Source organism: Sebastes umbrosus, chromosome 5 (genome assembly GCF_015220745.1).
Source record: "Sebastes umbrosus isolate fSebUmb1 chromosome 5, fSebUmb1.pri, whole genome shotgun sequence".
NCBI lineage: Eukaryota > Metazoa > Chordata > Actinopteri > Perciformes > Sebastidae > Sebastes > Sebastes umbrosus.
Window position 1 is genome coordinate 24,806,266 of NC_051273.1, and position 18,315 is coordinate 24,824,580.

The 18,315-nt window shown below is 40.6% G+C and overlaps 2 protein-coding genes across 4 annotated transcripts; one reads left to right on the forward strand and one right to left on the reverse strand.

The window, feature by feature from the left end:
* Nucleotides 1-583: 583 nt before the first annotated feature.
* Nucleotides 584-6,648, reverse strand: si:dkeyp-117h8.4 (uncharacterized protein LOC572032 homolog). Of its 2 annotated transcripts, none has more exons than XM_037771251.1 (9): nucleotides 6,447-6,648; nucleotides 5,999-6,062; nucleotides 4,474-4,529; nucleotides 4,317-4,350; nucleotides 4,189-4,214; nucleotides 3,767-3,842; nucleotides 2,147-3,685; nucleotides 912-954; nucleotides 584-826 (listed from the first exon to the last, which is right to left on the reverse strand). In XM_037771251.1, exons 1-9 carry the CDS (start codon nucleotides 6,522-6,524, stop codon nucleotides 817-819), a joined length of 1,926 nt encoding a protein of 641 aa, XP_037627179.1. In that variant the 5' UTR covers nucleotides 6,525-6,648; the 3' UTR covers nucleotides 584-816. The 2 variants fall into 2 exon arrangements, with proteins under 2 accessions (XP_037627179.1, XP_037627180.1); XM_037771252.1 differs by having other exon boundaries at nucleotides 2,147-3,652; nucleotides 6,447-6,647.
* A 1,449-nt stretch (nucleotides 6,649-8,097) lies between these two features.
* aasdh (aminoadipate-semialdehyde dehydrogenase) lies at nucleotides 8,098-17,893 on the forward strand. 2 transcript variants are annotated; one of them, XM_037771210.1, is made up of 14 exons: nucleotides 8,098-8,450; nucleotides 10,776-10,896; nucleotides 10,995-11,272; nucleotides 12,020-12,212; nucleotides 12,290-12,531; nucleotides 12,601-12,707; nucleotides 12,796-12,968; nucleotides 14,410-14,701; nucleotides 14,780-14,892; nucleotides 14,969-15,629; nucleotides 15,710-15,873; nucleotides 16,920-17,045; nucleotides 17,128-17,259; nucleotides 17,395-17,893. In XM_037771210.1, exons 1-14 carry the CDS (start codon nucleotides 8,203-8,205, stop codon nucleotides 17,788-17,790), a joined length of 3,246 nt encoding a protein of 1,081 aa, XP_037627138.1. In that variant the 5' UTR covers nucleotides 8,098-8,202; the 3' UTR covers nucleotides 17,791-17,893. The 2 variants fall into 2 exon arrangements, with proteins under 2 accessions (XP_037627138.1, XP_037627139.1); XM_037771211.1 differs by having other exon boundaries at nucleotides 17,133-17,259; nucleotides 17,395-17,714.
* The last annotated feature ends 422 nt before the right edge of the window (nucleotides 17,894-18,315 follow it).

Below are 18,315 nucleotides of genomic sequence, written 5' to 3' on the forward strand. Positions count from 1 at the left end.
AAGGGCTGTCTGACAGCGAGGTAGAGTGTGGAAAATATTCTAGCTATAGCGTACACTTAAACTGATATTGATTTGTAGGTAATTACTGTAGGTAATACACTGACTATGGATAAGTACCTCATACAACCTCACTTCAAAACACCCAAACTATCCCTTTAAGTTGAGTTGTTACTTTAGAGGACACCCAGCGGTTACAGAAGTCTATTTACTACATCCTGATCACACTGTCTCTACAGTGTGATTACAGGTGCACATCTGATCACACTGATGCTTTAGTTTGTTTTTGACTGTTACCATGTAAATGTCTCTTTCAGAAAAGTTTTCCACGCCTTGAGAAAACCGGAGCATTAGATGCCATGTCAGGAAAGCGCACAATACTCGTGACCAAAACGTTGAATTGTCTTAGTTTTTTCTTTATCACGTTTACTTTTCTACCTTTTACCTTAAAATGAACCTTTATGCTCTTTTGTTTTTCGGGTCTTGACTGTTGGATATTTTGTTTTCTTAACTTTCAAACTTGCATGAATATAATGGAAAAGTTTAATAATAAACGGAATAACAATGCAATGAAGTACTTAATCTCTTTCTTTTTTCAGAAGCTGCATTTTGACATTTTATTTTTAATAATGAACAGATAAAGAAAAAATCATGAGGCTTTATTTACCATAGCACAAAGATTAAAAAGATTAGCATTCAACAGTTACAGTCACGTTATCTGATTTTCACCAGTATTTCTATCAGAAACTTCACACAATACTTTTCACACTGACATTTGTTGTAGTTATCCTTCTGTGAGCCGGCCGGTGTCATCCCTGTTCACCATTTTCTGCACAAGAAAAGAAGAAGATTATGAGAACAAATGAGGCCAGAAAACAAACATTGCACAGATAATAGGAATTCATTATAATCACCTCGGGGAGAAGCCGTTGGTCATCCTGCTCTCAAGGGAACTTCCTGTTGAATGAAGCGTAACAATGAGTAAAGGAATCAACACTTACTCAAACAGCTTAAAGGGATACTTCACCCACACAGTGACCGTTTTTATATCAGATACTCAACCCGTGTTACCTTGAATTCTTGAAGAAAACTTTGTTTTTCTCTCATGCCTCCACGGTGAACGGAGAATCAAAAAATTGCAAAAGGTCTTGATGAACTGAAGTAAAAACATCCATTAGACTCTCACACAACTGGTGCAGTATAATCCAAGTCTCATTTATCTAGTCGTACGCTCACTACTTCCCAAACACCTGTATCTTTGCTAGAACCTCACTATTTAAAACACTTCGAGTAACCGGTTGTTTTGATAGTTTCGCTGTTGTTAAACCGGAACTCGAGCTGAAAAAAGTTAATCGATTAATTGCCAACTATTAAATTAATCGGTTTGAGTAATTTTTTAAGAAAAAAAAAAAGGTCTAAATTCTCTGATTCCAGCTTCTTAAATGTGAATATTATCTGGCTTCTTGACTCCTATGACAGTTAACTGAATATGTTTGAGTTGTGGACAAAACAAGACATTTGAGGACGTCATCTTGTGCATTGGGAAAAACACTGATCGACATTATTCACCATTTTCTGACATTTTATAGACCAAACAACTAATCAAGAAAATAATCAACGGATTAATCAAGAGAGAGAAGTTTTCTTCAAGAATTCAATGTAACACGTGGTGAATAATTGATATACAAATGGTCATTCTGGGGGTGAAGTATTTAATTTAAACAGCAGACAGGACGTAAATAAAGACTTCTGGATAGGGCTGACCCGAATGCTTCGACCGTTGCCATGGTAATCGACCTCCAAAATCAGTATTCGAATGCTTCGTTTTTTGTTTATGTTTTTATATATATACATATATATAAATCCCAAAATAGCCCATGAAATAAGGAATAATCCCATAATATTATTCATATTCATTCAACATTAATTATTATTAGTTATTCTCAGACGGATATCGCGGTTTGTTGTGTGTAGAGGTGTGTGTGTACAGAAATGCGGCAGCGGCACTGAAACGGGGGAGGTGGAGACAGATGGAGAGAAGAACATGTCAGCCTGCTGCGCCGCGAAGCTTCGAATACGTTCAAATATTTCTCACCGAAGCTCTGAAGCCCTAAATAAAGTATTCGGCATAATTACAGAAGAGGCTCACCCGTGCCAGAGAAATCAGCTGCAGACACACGGCGGCGCGGACTCATCCAGGCTTCCAGATGTTCGTCTGCTGAGCGCCGCTGGGTGTTGAATCTTTGAAACATGGCAGGTTTAGCGAGGCTATAGGAGAGGCCATCATGAGACTGCTCGTATTTAGACGGAGAGAAACGGTGCCTCAGCATCTCTTTCCCGTGGCGTATGGACCCTGGGGAGGACAGACAGTACCCGTCCCTGTAGCGTTTGGACTGGGGTCGGCTGTCCCACTCTAACTCCCTGTGGCGTTTCCTGAGGAGGGAGCGGTGGGGCGACAGGGCGAGGGCTGCCAGAGCTGAAGAAGAGGGGCTTCTGCTGGCCTCGGCGCTTCTGCTGGCCTCGGTGCTTCTAGCACAGAGACGGCAGGGAAGCCTGTTGAAGAAAGAGGATTTGTTCTGACACACAGACTTGTGGTAGAGCCTTAGAAAGTCCTCGTCAAGCTTCTTTGGGGAGTAAGAGACGAACGGCAGGGAGGAGTCGAAGGAAAGGTGGCGCCGGAGCCTGTGGCGACCTTCCGCTGCCGTGGCTGACTGAGGTGAACGTAGGGAGTGATGGGAGTCTTGAGGGTGAAGCATCCTCAGTGCCTTCTGTGGAGAGGTGGACATTAATCTGGACCTTGTAGGCTCTCTGGAAAAGCTCTCCACTGAATGTGCTTTGGGGCTTCTGGAAAAGCCAATAGGTGACCTACTGAGGTTGGACGACATCATCCTCGCTTGTACGGGCCTGACTGGGGAGCCGTAGATGTCTGGTCTCTCTCTAACGGTCTCCGATGCGTACGTGGAGCAGCCGTCAGTCTGCAGTGAGTGTACAGTGAGGGAGAGCCTTCTAGACCTGAGAGACTGGTCCAAGGATACCTTTGTGGTGGATCGTGAAGGACTGAATGTGTAAGTGGAGGGCTGTTCTTCCAGCCGGGATACTTCACACACAGTGAAGGTCTCGTTCAGATAGCTCTCTTTTGGCTCAGACGGATCAGATAAGTCCATCACGAGGACGGGCTGCTCCCGTCTCACCCTCCCAGGAGACTGCTGCTGTTCTCGCCAATCCTGCGTATTGGTTACTGTCCTCAAAGGAGACCGAGGGCTGGTTTCAGTCCCCATGAGCTGCCTTTTCACGGGGCTGCTGGCGTTTTCCTCGAGCAGCGTCTGACTGGTCATGTTTTGTGGGTTTCTCCTGGCATGTCTCAGCGTGACATCGAAGGTGTTGCTGAGGTTGCTCCTGTTTGACTGCTGTCGCCACCTGCGGTACCTCCTCAGCACTGAGTCGGCGGCCTCAGAGACATGCTGCCGATGCCAGGCCCTCCCTATTCGACTGATCATGCTGGGGTAGAGCTCCACCAGAGAGCTGCTGCCGTGACTCCTCAGACTCATTTCCAGCTCCTCGTCTTGGTCTTCAGGCTGGACCTCCATCTCAGAAATGTTCCTCTGACTCTCGTCCAGTGAGCTCACAGTCAGGGTCATGTCATTTGAAACCGTCCCTGTAGGATACAAAAGGGGAGAAGAAACATCACCTAAAAATAGACACACATTTCAATTGCTTGTCCTTCCACGTTGTGTTTAAAAAGTTTGCCTGTAATGCGTTCCCCTCTTACCATCATCCTCCACATACAGTTGGGCAGTGGAAACACAAGTCTCATCAGCTCCGCTATCTTGATACGTGAAATCCAACTGTTGAAAATAAATCAGAATCAGAAATACTTTAGTAATACCCGGGGGGAAATTGGGATGTTACAGTTGCTTTTATATACAAGCATAAAGAAATATAAGAAAAATAGAAATAAAGGAGTATGTCAAATGTTAATTATGTACATAATGCTACAATATATGTAGAGTCATATAAATAAATAATAAAATTAGAAATATGTACAAATATGTGCATCACATACAATATACTGTATAACCACAGTGTAAATTGACAAGTGGGATCTATTAAGTTTGTTCAATATACATGCAAGAATTTAAGATATACTAGATATTCAAAACAGAACTGTTGAAATAAACGCAGTGCATTTACCTGAGTGTCGCTTGTAATGTCCTGGGCTATGGTGGAAGAAATATCAAAGGAATCAGATTAATAATAAAAATACAATTTATAAACATCTCTGTAAATTGATGTTCTTGTTTTAGGTTATGGATGCTTACCTCTTATCGACTCCTCTCTCAAATCTGTCACGCTCTGAGGAGAGAAGTGTTTGATTGTAATTGCTGTACAAACATCTAATATCTGATTTCACTGAGGACTCGCAGTCATGAATAAAGGTCATTGTATTTTGTGTCATATGTTCGTAGCCACTCAAACCTTTGATTCCAGCTTGCTCAGCTCTGCTTTCGACTGCTTCATGTAACGTTCAAGTGCTTCATCAAGACAGAAAAGATACACAATGAGACCAGAACCCATGACAACTACTGAAACGCAGACACTGAGACAAATCACTGACTGGTTAGTTGAATAAAAACAACATAGTACAGCTGGGACTTAATTAATCTGTAATAGGTATGTTTAAAACAACAACAGTAGGACAAATACAAAGAAAATGTTTAAAAATAAGTTGGTAAACAAATATAAAACTGAGTTATGATTATTGTGTATGAAACATTTTTGTTTTTTGTATAGCCTCAACCTAGCAGTGAAAGGGCGGCCTATTAGAATAAGCCATGTAGATATAATAAACTTGAGCCTACACCTTTTTGGTCAATCATTTTTTTTTTGTACCTTTAAGGCTATTATTATTTATTTATTTATTTATTTATTTTAGAGCTTCAATGATTAGTTGTCTAAACGATCAACATACAAATAATGGAAGAAAATGTTGTTTTCAGCCTCTCAAATATAATAATAATAATAATAATAATAATAATAATAATAAAAATAAACTTAATTTATACAGCAACTTTCAAAACAACGTTATAAAATATAAAAAAACATATACAGCAGATATATATATATATATATATATAATAAATGTTGGACACACACACGTTGGAAATAAAACAAAATAAAAAATAATTATGTGCTTGCATTAATAAAGATGAATTTTGAGAAGTGATTTAAAAGATGAAATATTAAGATTTTTTATATATATATTTAATATCATATTAAACTGAATATCTTTGGGGTTTGTACTGACAAAACAACACATTTAAAGACATCCCTGGACTTTGAGAGACTGTGATGGACATTTACACTATTTTCTGACATTTTATATAATTTAATTTCTTATATTAATCGAGAAAATAATCAATCGATAATGTAAATAATCGTTAATTACACCCCTAATTCAAAAAATAAATTACTAACTTTACTGACATCCGCATGACAGCACTGTTACGGTTTCTGTTAATGTTAAAAACAAACAATAAATATGTGCAATAATAATGCACTGAATGTGAAATACATTTGTCTGTACAATATATATATTGATGCAATATACACCTCAAGTGCAACTACCTTTGTTTACATTTTATTTATTACATCTACCCTACCTATTTTACAAGTGCAATTACCAGTGTTTAAAATTACATCTATTTTTATATGTTATACTTCTAATGTAACACTTCTGTTTATATTTATTTAATACATATACTTTACCTGTTTTATTTGTCTTATTATAACTGTGTGTGTGTTTTACCTGTTATATGTTTTATCTTCCTGGTTTAGTCTTGTGTCAAGTATTTGTTTTAAAGCACTGACCAGAAGTGGAAACTGTGAATCTCGTTGTATTTAATACAATAATGACAATAAAGCTTTCTATTCTATTATGTTTTGTTACAGCACAGTTTGTTGCGTTAAACTAAATGTTATAATAGCTTAGTAATCTACTTACTTTGTGTTTTGGTGCAGTCGAGGTCCACCTCCACTCCTCCATCCAGGTACTGAAGCTTTGAATACTGTTGAGAGAGAAGAGCAGAGGAAACGTTAAAAACACATCTTCATAATTAACACTGTCAAGTTTCAGATTGACTAAAGAAACAGTGTCAACAGATAAAGACTAGCCTGACTTATTTACTATAAAGTGTAAATGTTTAGCTTATATCTCATTCAGAAAGTAACTAGTAAACAGCACTTGGTAGTTGTTAATTGAAAGAACAGTATTTGAAGTAGTGATCTCAATAGGTGTAGTAAGCTGGTAGGTAATGTAGATAACAGGTAACTACATACTGTTATCTGAGTAGCTAAGTGTAGTTAGCTGACAGCTAGCGTTAGATAGCTATGCTACTTAGCTTCGTGCTAACGCTAACTAACCGTTAGCACCGATAGCCTCGTTAACTCACCTTGTCTATGATTCGTTCTAGTGAGCTTTTGTAGTTAAAGATGTTCTTAGTCAGTTCTTTCTCTGACAACACGTCCATGTTGCAGATATAAACACGTTATGGATATTAATAGATGATAAAAGCAGCTAACCGCCGCTCTGGTTTAAAATTATGTCTCCACAAAATAGAGCCCGCTGATTGGTCAGAGTTGCCTTCACTGTTACTGGGAAATCATGCTTTCCAAAATAGCGCTCTGGAATACATCTGCAATTGAAAGTCCAAATAGCCTACCAACGTTTGATTTTTTTTTAATGTTACACACCAAAACACAACGCCAATATGTTTAGACAAATTAATATAATAAAAAATAGCTCCACAAGGTTATTGTTGTTATTATGACTGATCACGGTAAGTCAGTAGTCCTGATACCAAGATGACCGACTATACCAGCAACATTTGAATCAGCCATACGCGAGACGTCATCTTCTAGCGATGGGAATTCGGGCTCTTGTTAATGAGCCGGATCATTTAGCTCAGCTCACCAAGAAGAGCCGTCTCTTTCGGCTCCCAAACGGCTCTTCGTTTTTACCACTTCTACCTTTATATATTTCAACCAAATTTAGCTTTAGCTGATTTGACAAATGATTAGTATGTGTGCAGATATATCACTTAAATTATTCAATATAATTATACTAAACCTTATAATTTCCAGAATATCATAATTTTACATGCTGCTTCGTTTCCGACTGTCACTCATCTTGTCTGCTATTTGCGCACCGCACTTCTCTCTTTCTTTCCCCCCTCCGCCCCTCCCTGCTTGATGGCATGATCCTTGTCTGTCATCACCTGATTGGTCGCACGGACGTCATTAACACAACATTCAGTCACAGTTGGTGCATGGAGTGCCCGTGGCGCGGAGAAAATCGTCCTATCTTTCTGCCTTGAATTAATTAAAGGAACCGTTTACACGTATAAATCTACCGGGTCGGTTTCACATGCACGCTCGCATATGTGCGCTCCCGTGTGGCCGGAGTCTCTGCTCCTCTGCCTGCCTTCACTCACACAGCGCGCGTGTTCTCGCTCCACCTCTACACGTTCATGTGCGCACACTCCACACTGCAGAAGAGTAAGTTTAGCTCTGAGAATATCTAGTGAATGTACAGTGGACGTTTGTGCAGAAATAACTGCTGCAGCTCGTCCAGACCAACAGAGGTTTTCCGTGTCTTGTGAAGTGACGGGGCTCCGCAGAGAGAAACGTTATCGTCTCCGACCAAAACTCCAGTGTCTCCCCTGTTCCCTCCGGCCGCGGTTGGGAGGCTTAGGCAGGAAAAGCCAACACTAGGATCAGCATTGATTCATGGAGAGACCTTCGTCTGATCAGCTAACATTACTGCCAAGCAGGTGAAATATAGAGTGATATTGTGGTTTTAGCTGGCGTATGTCGCCTCGCTGTTTTGAGCGATGCTCCTTCATGTCTATGTAGATCAAGCAAGCGCGAGCAACAGGACGCTGACTTTCGTTGACCTAACGGCCACAGGTGTCGGTGTTAACAAGCATTTCTGAAAGTTACAAACAATCCCTTTAAAGAAAAAAAAAAAAACGGCTCTTGTCGTTCACTTAAAAGAGCCGGCTCTTTGAACCGGCTCGTTCTGGACCGACACATCACTATCATCTTAACGCGACAGACAGTAACCTGTTTCCAGAGTCTGTCTCTTCCATCCAAAACAAAACCCTCATTCCTCTGAATTATTCAACACATTAACATGATTTATAAGTGATGGAGGCTCGGACGCTGCAGGAGCTGGTAGCCGCCGCTGCCTCGCTGCACTCCGACAGAGTAGCGGTGAGATATGACGGCGGGTCGGTGTCCGGTAGTCCTCCGGTGTCTCTGCTGCTCTACAGAGAGCTGCTCCAGCTGGCCGCTGAACTGTCTCATACTCTACAACAGACCTGCTCTCCTAATAATAACGGAGTGATCGGTCTCTACTGTTCAGATGATCTGTTCATTCCTGTCTGGATTCTGGGGTGAGTTCAGTGATGTTGTTGTTGTCAACCTGTCAGAGTTTATATCCACATGTCAAATGACCAGTATAACTGTTTACACTGTATTCATGTAATACCTTCTTATCTTATATGGTTTTATTTTATCTTATATGTTTTTTATTCATGTAATACCTTCTTATCTTATATGCTTTTTTATTTTATCTTATATGTTTTTTATTCAATACCTTCTTATCTTATATGCTTTTATTTTATCTTATATGTTTTTTATTCATGTAATACCTTCTTATCTTATATGTTTTTATTTTATCTTATATGTTTTTTATTCATGTAATACCTTCTTATCTTATATGTTTTTATTTTATCTTATATGTTTTTTATTCATGTAATACCTTCTTATCTTATATGTTTTTTTTTTATCTTATATGTTTTTTATTCATGTAATACCTTATCTTATATGTTTTTATTTTATCTTATATGTTTTTATTTTATCTTATATGTTTTTTATTCAATACCTTCTTATCTTATATGTTTTTATTTTATCTTATATGTTTTTTATTCATGTAATACCTTATCTTATATGTTTTTATTTTATCTTATATGTTTTTTATTCAATACCTTCTTATCTTATATGTTTTTTTAATCTTATCTTATATGTTTTTTAATCATGTAATACATTCTCATCTTATATGTTTTTTTATTCATGTAATACCTTATCTTATATGTTTTTTTTTATCTTATATGTTTTTTATTCAATACCTTCTTATCTTATATGTTTTTTTTAATCTTATCTTATATGTTTTTTAATCATGTAATACATTCTTATCTTATATGTTTTTTATTCATGTAATACCTTCTTATCTTATATGTTTTTTTTATCTTATATGTTTTTTATTCAATACCTTCTTATCTTATATGTTTTTATTTTATCTTATATGTTTTTTATTCAATACCTTCTTATCTTATATGTTTTTTTAATCTTATCTTATATGTTTTTCAATCATGTAATACATTCTTATCTTATATGTTTTTTATTCATGTAATACCTTATCTTATATGTTTTTTTATCTTATATGTTTTTTATTCATGTAATACCTTCTTATCTTATATGTTTTTTTATCTTATCTTATATGTTTTTTTATCTTATCTTATATGTTTCTGTATTACATGAATAAAAATATATAAGATAACAACATATAAGTTAAGAAGGTATTACATGAATAAAAAACATATAAGATCATAAAAAACATATAAGATAAAAAACATATAAGATAAGAAGGTATTACATGAATAAAAATAAATAAAATAAGTTAGACAGTTGAAGCAGCTCTCTGTAGAGCAGCATTATACACTGTATGTGAATGTGTGGCCTAAACAACAGCACAACAACAGACACTGTCTTTTCTACAACAGTGTGACTAAAAACATGTTTTTAGTTTAGGTTTAAAGTGTGTGGTTAACGGGTCAAACTTTTATTTTAGCATAATAATAAATAATACCTTCTTATCTTACATGTTTTTATCTTAAATGTTTTTATGTTAAATGTTTTTATGTATATGTAATACCTTCTAAAACATACAGGCATATAAAACATACAACAAGATAAGAAGGTATTACATAAATAAAAACATATAAACTAAGATTTAAAAAAAGGTAAGATAAGAAGGTATTACATGACTATAAACATATAAGATAACAACATATAAGATAAGAAGGTATCACATAAATAAAAACATATACGATAAGATAAAAAAAACATATGATAAGAAGGTATTACATAAATAAAAACATAGAAGATAAGATAAGATAAAAAACATATAAAATAAGAAGGTATTACATGAATAAAAACATATAAGATAAGATAAAAAACATAAAATAAGAAGGTATTATATGTTTTTTATTTATGTAATACCTTCTTAACTTACATGTTTTTTTTATTTTATCTTATATGTTTTTTATTCATGTAAGATAAGATAAAAAACATATAAGATAAGAAGGTATTACATAAATAAAAAACATATAAGATAAGTTTAAAAATATATAAAAGATGAGAAGGTATTACATATAAAAACAAGATAAGAACATGTAAGATAAATCTTATATGTTTTTATATATGTAATACCTTCTTATCTAATATGTTCTTATCCTATGTGTCTTGTCATGTACGATCTTTGCCTTTTCTAATTTATATTTTGAAGCCCATTGACTCTTCGCCTGTTGTAAATAATGTGCTACAATAATAAACTTGACTTGACTAAACCATTTTGATATCATATCCAGTGAGTAATGTGTTGGCTGAGTGGTCCGTGTGATATGAAGGATGATAAACTGTCCCGTGTTGGTTGCCAGGATCCTTCAGTCTCCTGCTGCCTACGTCCCTCTGGACCCAGAAGCTCCAGGACTCCTCACCGCCAGAGTCATGGACCGCTGTGGCCTCAAGTACTGCGCTGTGAAGACCGACATCCTGCAGGTTGAGCATTTAATAATTCATGAATATATACACACCACAACAATGATAATGACTTTGTATGAATATTTACTCAGATTTTCTTTCCTCCTCCCGTCAAGCGGTTCCAGACGGCTCTCGTCAAACACACATCTGTGCAGGTGTGCGCGGTGTTGCCGAAGTTCAAACTGACCCTGATACAAATGGAGCCGCTGCCCGTCGCTGAGCGCCAACGAGGACCAGAACAAACCGGAGCTCAGAGAGCAGATGGTGCTGGTCTCTTAAAGGAGGCTGGGCCCGGAGACTTGGCGTATGTGCTCCACACATCTGGAACAACTGGCCTTCCAAAGATAGTGAGGGTGCCTCACAAGTGTATTCTCCCCAATATACTACATCTGAGGTGAGTATTTATCTCTTAAAGGGACTATTTGTAACTTTCAGAATTGCTTGTTAACAGCGACACCTGTGGCCGTTAATTCAATGAAAGTCAGCGTCGGGCTCGCGCTTGCTCGCTCTAAATAGACATGAACGAGCATCGCTCAAAACAGTGAGGTGACACACGTCAGCTAAAAACAAATATCACTCTATATTTCAGCTGCTTGGCAGTAATGTTAGCTGACCAGACGAAGGTCTCTCCATGAATCAATGCTGATCCTGGTGATTTTCCTGCCTCAGCCTCTGGGGCTGAAGCAGGAAAAGCGGGTCGGTGCCGGGGTTGAAGCAGGAAGAGAAACGTTATCGTCTCCTGACTGCTCCCGCAGGGAGACACCGGCACCCGGTCAGAGATGATAACGTTACTCGCTGCGGAGCCCCGTCACTTCACAAGACACGGGAAACCTCCGTTGGTCTGGAGGAGCTGCAGCAGTTATTTCTGCACTAACGTCCACCGTACATTCACTAGATATTCTCAGAGCTAAACTAACTCTTCTGCAGTGTGTAGTGAGCGCGCATGCCTGTCTTGAGGTGGAGCGAGACAGCGAGAACGTGCGCTGTGTGAGTGAAGGCAAGCAGCTGAGACTCCGGCCACACGCGAGCGCGCATGGGATCCCGGCCCGGTAGATTTATACGTGTAAAAAGTTACAAATAGTCCCTTTATTTGGTCTCTAAAACATTATTTTGATACAAAAGGTCACCTCTCTTGGCTCAGATCTTTGTTTCAGATGAGTCCAGATGATGTGGTTTTCCTCGCCTCGCCCTTGACCTTTGACCCCTCTGTGGTGGATATCTTCCTGGCCTTATCGTCTGGCGCTCAGCTCCTCATCGTCCCGACTGTGATCAAGAAAATGCCGAGTCGACTGGCTCGACTGCTGTTCAACGATCACAAGACGACCGTCCTGCAGGCAGGTGTAAAGAAACTGTATTCAGCTTTGAGTCACTGTTCAGGTCACTATAATGTGGCATTTTCTTGTTTCCACAGGTCACGCCGACTCTGCTCAGCCGCTTCGGCCACCGCCTCCTAAAACAGGAAGTGTTGTCGTGTGGCTCCTCGCTGCGGGTGTTGGCTCTGGGTGGCGAGGCCTGCCCCTCGCCAGCTCTGCTGAGCAGCTGGAGGCACGAGGACAACAGAACCCACATCTACAATATCTACGGTATCACTGAGGTGTCCTGCTGGGCCTGCTGCTACAGAATACCAGAGTCTCTACTGCAGTCCAGCAACCTGTGAGTGAACCCTGTTTACAATTATTTATTAAACAAGCTGCATTTGATCTAACATAACACACCTTTCAGCTCGCCGTCTTTTGTGCCTCTTGGGACGCCTCTGATGGACACGATTGTGGAAGTTAGAGACGAACATGGTCGCGTTGTTGCTGAGGGTGAAGGACAGGTGTTCATAGGTGAGAAAGACCTCACTGACACACACATACATGCAAATCTTATTCCTGTGAATAAAATCCACATAAATCCATATGAACCCTGGTGCAGGTGGAGAGGACAGAGTGTGTCTCCTGGACGATGAGGATACCGTCATCCCCGGGACGATGAGAGCCACTGGAGACTGGGTGGATGTTAAAGACACTCAGCTGTACTACCTGGGACGGCGAGACAGGCTCATTAAACGCCACGGGAAACGGGTCAACCTGGACAGTCTGCAGCAGGTGAGATGTTTTAGAGATACTTTAAAATAAAGAAGGAAATTAGACAGGTACAGTTCATAATGCATATAAAAGGGTTCAGAACTAAAACAATAAGACAAAAATGAAAAGTAGATGATTATAACAATCCCATGTTTCCCAGTATTTATCCCCCTTCTCTTTGTCCCCCGACAATAAAGGAAATAACCAATATAAGACTAATAGTTATAAGACTTAAGGCAGCAATGACACCAAAATTAGAAACACACTAGACACATGAAATAATGAAACACATACAATATTCACATACACAAAAAACATAAATAAAATAAAATAAAAATAAATTAATAAAAAAAATAGTAATAATTTATAATAAAACATTTTTAATAATAAAAATAATAGAGATTTAAAAAAATAACAACGCCAATCCAACAAAACAAATCTCCTCCTTTTAAAGTGGAAAAGTGTAAATAATTTTCTCCATTGAGAAAAAAAGTCTTCAAAAAGGCATGTGTCACTTCTACTGAAACCTTTAGTGAATATTTCCAAGGTACAAAAAGGTAAAAAAGAAATCATATTTCTGGTCCAGAACAGGGTTATTATCATAAACGAAAACAAAATAAGTTGTGAAAAATATTTTTAGTAAACTGAAACTAAATAAAAACAATATCCTTTAAGAAAAACTAAACTGAAACAATATTTCCTGGTTAAAAAACTAATACAATTTTATGTAAATTCATTTGTTTTAGTTTGTTTAACTATAATATATCACTACAGAAAAAAAGGAGACGGCATGAATTTCCATCAAACCACAGAAACTGAACAGACTTGATCTTCCAGCAGATGGCGCTATGCTGCAACTGCTTCACTAAAGTAGCACAAAGATTTAAACATTATGGTGATTCCTACACAGTTCTCTTATAATGTATTCTGTATGTATATGTAGCTACATACTTCTGAGACATTATAATAAAACAAACTAAATATATATAAACTAAACCTTTCTGAAAAACTGAAAGTAAAACTAGCAAACACTCTGAAAACTGCCTAAAACTAAAATGAAATTGACAAGTGAAAAATAAATTAAAATAGAAACTTAGTAAAAATTCGAAACTATTATAACCTTGGTAGGTACCGGTAAAAATCGTCTTAGTCCATCTCATTAAACCGGCATAAATCCTCAAAATTATTAAGGTTTCCTTTTGTTATTATCTGGCATACACTTTATATTTTAAGGCAGATATTGTTTGAATTTTTATTTTTTTTCAAATAAATACATGAATGAACCAAACACCCATTTAAATCTCTGTTTCGTAATCAGACTTTTTTTACTATAGAAAGAAATATTGATGATCTTTTTAAACATTTTCTTTTTAAACATTGAGAAGATGAGACTGTAAACAAAGCAACCTCTACATTTTTTAGGGGAATTGAAGGTGAAGTATTAATGGTTCATCTCCTCCAGCTCATATCCAGTCTGCCTCAGGTGGAGGCCTGTGCCGTGGGTCTGTATGAAACCTTTCGACTGCTCGCCTTCGTCGTGGCGTCCACATCTGGAGACCAGAAAGCAGCTTCTCCTCTCACATCTGCGCAGGAACACGCGGAACAAACAGCCTCGGCCGAGCATCGGGAAGACCTCCCCTCTCCAGATGGAGACCTGAGCAGACTCATCCTGGACCGGCTGTCTCCGCTGCTGCCGTCCTACAGCGTTCCCGACTCGCTGGTTCTGGTCCCGGCCTTGAGCCTGACTCCTCATGGTGAGCATCGGACGCACAGTCACCTCCGAGGAGAGGCGATGACGCATCACAGTTATCCTTCTGTTTGTTTCATGGCAGGCAAAGTAGACATGGAGGCACTAATGAAGATCTATCAAACACAGAGACGGCGTTTAGAGTCTTCACGGGGAGATGTCACCAAACTAAAGCAAACTCTGCGGTCCTTCTGGCAGGTATGGACACAAAACTCCACATTTCAATACTTCATTTGTTGCCTGTATATGTAAATACTCCACTTCCTGTCAACAGGAAACTCTCGGTCTTCCTGAAGATGCGACCATCGACGAGGAATCCAACTTCCTGTTGAGTGGAGGAGATTCTCTGAAGGCGCTGCACCTCTGTGAGGACGTCCTCGCTGCTGTGGGAGCGACCTCACCGGAGCTTTTGGAGGTTATACTTGACGGGACCTTTTCTGACGTGCTGCGCCATGTTGAGAGAGTAACACTTGAGAACAGCCAGTCATCACCAACCAAGAAACGTCACGCTGACGCTCCGTCTGTGGTAGCGAAGAGAGAACGCACAGCAGCAGAGAGGCCGCGGGGGGAGACGTGGGCTGGTAAAGTTATAAGACGAGCAGGTCAGGTGATGGAAATCAGAAATCCAAACGTCCAGGCTGATGAACTCGGAGAAAAGGACTCCAGTAAGAAACACAGAGCTGATGTTCTGAGCCTCAGTCTGAGCTGGTCCTCAGACACAGGCAGATGTGTGGACGCCTCCCCGGTGCTTCTAATCCAACACAGGACAGATGTGAGGTCAGACGAGGGTAAAGCAACGGTGTTCATCGGCTCCCACTCTCACAGGATCCAGGCGTTAGCCCTGACCACCGGCAGCCTTCTATGGGAGCGAGTTCTCGGGGGCAGAATCGAAGCCTCGGCGGCGGTGTCTCACTGCGGGAGCCTCGTGGTTGTAGGTCAGCATCAGCTCTATCGGCACACTGTGTGAATTATTTTCCTTTAGGATTTATATATTTTTTTATTTTTGTTTTCCCAGGTTGCTACGATGGCTGTGTGTATTTCCTGTGTGCTGCGTCTGGAGAGACGCGGTGGATGTTTGAGACGGGAGACGCCGTGAAGAGCTGTCCCGCTGTGGATCCCCTCACAGGTCTGGTGATGGTGGGCTCACATGACGGGCATGTCTACGCCCTGGACCCAAAGGTGGGACACTTTTACATGTTTTGTGGACAGTGTTTTATGCTGTTTCATGTTGGGGAACTTTGCCGAGTGTACTGAGTAGGGTTGTCTCTTGTCACCGATCCTGTTAGTGATTTTCATGAACAGGATCTCAAGGTGAGTGGCCAGTTTGGGGCCCTCAGAATTGCGTCTCTGCTCTTTGCAGATGATGTGGTTCTGTTTGTGTCATCAGACCGTGACTTGCAGCACGCACTGGGGCGGTTTGCAGCCGAGTGTGAAGCGGTCGGGATGAGAGTCAGTACCTCCAAGTCTGAAGCCGTGGTGCGCTGCTGGAAAACGGTGGACTGCGCCCTCCGGATGGGGAGCGAGTCACTGCCCCAAGCAAAGGAGTTAAAGTATCTCTGGGTCTTGTTCACGTTTGAGGGTAAAATGGAGCGGGAGGTGCGGAGTCAGCAGTTATTGCGGGCGCTGTACTGGATCGTTGTGGTCAAGAGGGAGCGAGCTTGAAGGCAAAGCTCTTGATTTACCGGTGCATCTACGTTCCAACCCTCACCTCTGGTCTTTGGGTAGTGACCTAAAGAACGAGATCGCGGACACAAGCTGCCAAAATGAGGTTCCTTCGTAGGGTGGCTGGGCTCAGCCTTAGAGATAGGGTGAGGAGCTCAGACATCCGGAGGGAGCTCGGAGTAGAGACGCTGCTCCTTCGCGTGTAAAAGGGCCAGCTGTGGTGTGGTTCAACATCTGATCAGGATTCCTCCTGGACGCCTCCCTTTGGAGGTTTTCCGGGCACGTCCAACTGGTAAGAGGCCCCGAGGTAGACCCAGAACACACTGGAGAGATTATATATCTGGTCTGGTCTGGGAACGCCTCCCCAGGAAGAGCTGTAAAACGTTGCTGGGAGAGGGATGCCTCGAATACCCCGATAAGCCCCGGATAAGCGGAAGAAAATGGATGGATGGATGGATGGAATGATGATGGGGAAACAGGATTAATAAGAAGTTTCTCCTCTGGGAATAAATAAAAAGTGAAAGTGATCTGAACTCGTAACTGTGGTAAATGTGTTCTTTTAGGTTCAGCAGTGTGTTTGGCGGCGTCACTGTGGAGGCGGAGCTGTGTTTTCCTCCCCGTACCTCCACTCCTCCCTCAGACGGCTGTACGCGGCTTCGCTGGGAGGTCACCTGCTCTGTCTCAACCCTGTGAGTAAAGAAAACACCAAACTGAAGTTGTTCACTGAGGGACGTTCTGAGATAATTGATAAGTTCTTTTTTCCTGTCCAAGGACAGCGGAGAGGTCCTGTGGTCGAACTGTCGAGACGTCCCGTTCTTCTCATCGCCAAACGCCTCCTCTGGTCAGATGGCGATCGGCTCGGTGGATGGAAACATCTGCTGCTTCAGCGACACGGGGACACTGGTGAGAGGCACAACGTAGACTGCGTTACAGCGTTTTACATGCTCGGTGTTGCCAGGACTGAATCTTAAAGGGTGAACTGTTCCTTTAAGGTTTGCAAATTCAGCAAAAGCTATTTATAAATGTGTTTCTCTGCAGGTTTGGCAGTTTTTAACAAAAGGACCCGTCTTCTCATCTCCGTGCGTCACCCCAGACCAGCAGCGGTATCTGTGTGGATCACACGACGGCTGCCTGTACTGTTTGAACGGCGCCGACGGCTCTTTAGTTTGGACTTTCCAGACCACGGGGAAGGTGTACTCCAGTCCGTGTGTGTTTGACGGCTCCATCGTGGGCCGGAAGGGGACTCTGGTGGCTCTGGCCTCCACAGACGGCACAGTGTGGATCCTGGATGGACGGGGCGGACAAATGCTGGCCTTGTTCACTCTACCCGGGGAGCTGTTTTCATCCCCGGTGGTGTACGGACGCTCCCTCGTAGTCGGGTGCCGCAATGACTTTGTGTACTGTTTAAAGCTGACTGTCAAAGAAGAAACATAGCAGGATCATTTTATAATAATAAACACTGATGGCTTTTCTTATATCTGTGTCAGAGCGGAGAGGGCACTCTGGGAAATAAACTTTAATTAAGGAAATAATGAGACCTTCAGTTCAGACATCAGTATTTAATTTACATTATTCATAACATTTTGTGTCTCTTTAAGAATTTTCTCATGAATATCTCTAACTGGGACAAAAAAGTGCAAATAATACCAAACATTTTTCTTGTTACATATAACACTGCGTACACTACACTATTGTGCACGACCAACGTTAGAAACAAAACGACTCTTTCTGACCGAAGCTCTGCCGACGCCTTTGACTTCCATACATACAGATCGTTAACGAGATAGGGTGGGTGTTTTGAAGTGGGGTTGTATGAGGTTCTTCTCCACAGTCAGTGTATACAGGAGATGGAGTTTGGAGAAACAGACAGGAGTATCAGCACAGGAGCAAATCAATGTACTGCTGTGGACGGGGACAGCAGCAAAACGGTTTCTAGACACCTAAACCTTCAGACAGCAC

Excerpts from the sequence above, each read along its gene's own strand:
- si:dkeyp-117h8.4 (XM_037771251.1), bottom strand. The coding sequence starts at position 6,524 with ATGGACGTGTTGTCAGAGAAAGAACTGACTAAGAACATCTTTAACTAC. Across the intron at positions 6,063-6,446 it reads TAGAACGAATCATAGACAAG|TATTCAAAGCTTCAGTACCT; the intron begins GTGAGTTAACGA and ends CTCTCTCAACAG. Across the intron at positions 4,530-5,998 it reads CGACTGCACCAAAACACAAA|CACTTGAACGTTACATGAAG; the intron begins GTAAGTAGATTA and ends GTCTTGATGAAG.
- aasdh (XM_037771210.1), top strand. The coding sequence starts at position 8,203 with ATGGAGGCTCGGACGCTGCAGGAGCTGGTAGCCGCCGCTGCCTCGCTG. Across the intron at positions 10,897-10,994 it reads TGAAGACCGACATCCTGCAG|CGGTTCCAGACGGCTCTCGT; the intron begins GTTGAGCATTTA and ends CCTCCCGTCAAG. Across the intron at positions 15,630-15,709 it reads CGGGAGCCTCGTGGTTGTAG|GTTGCTACGATGGCTGTGTG; the intron begins GTCAGCATCAGC and ends TTGTTTTCCCAG.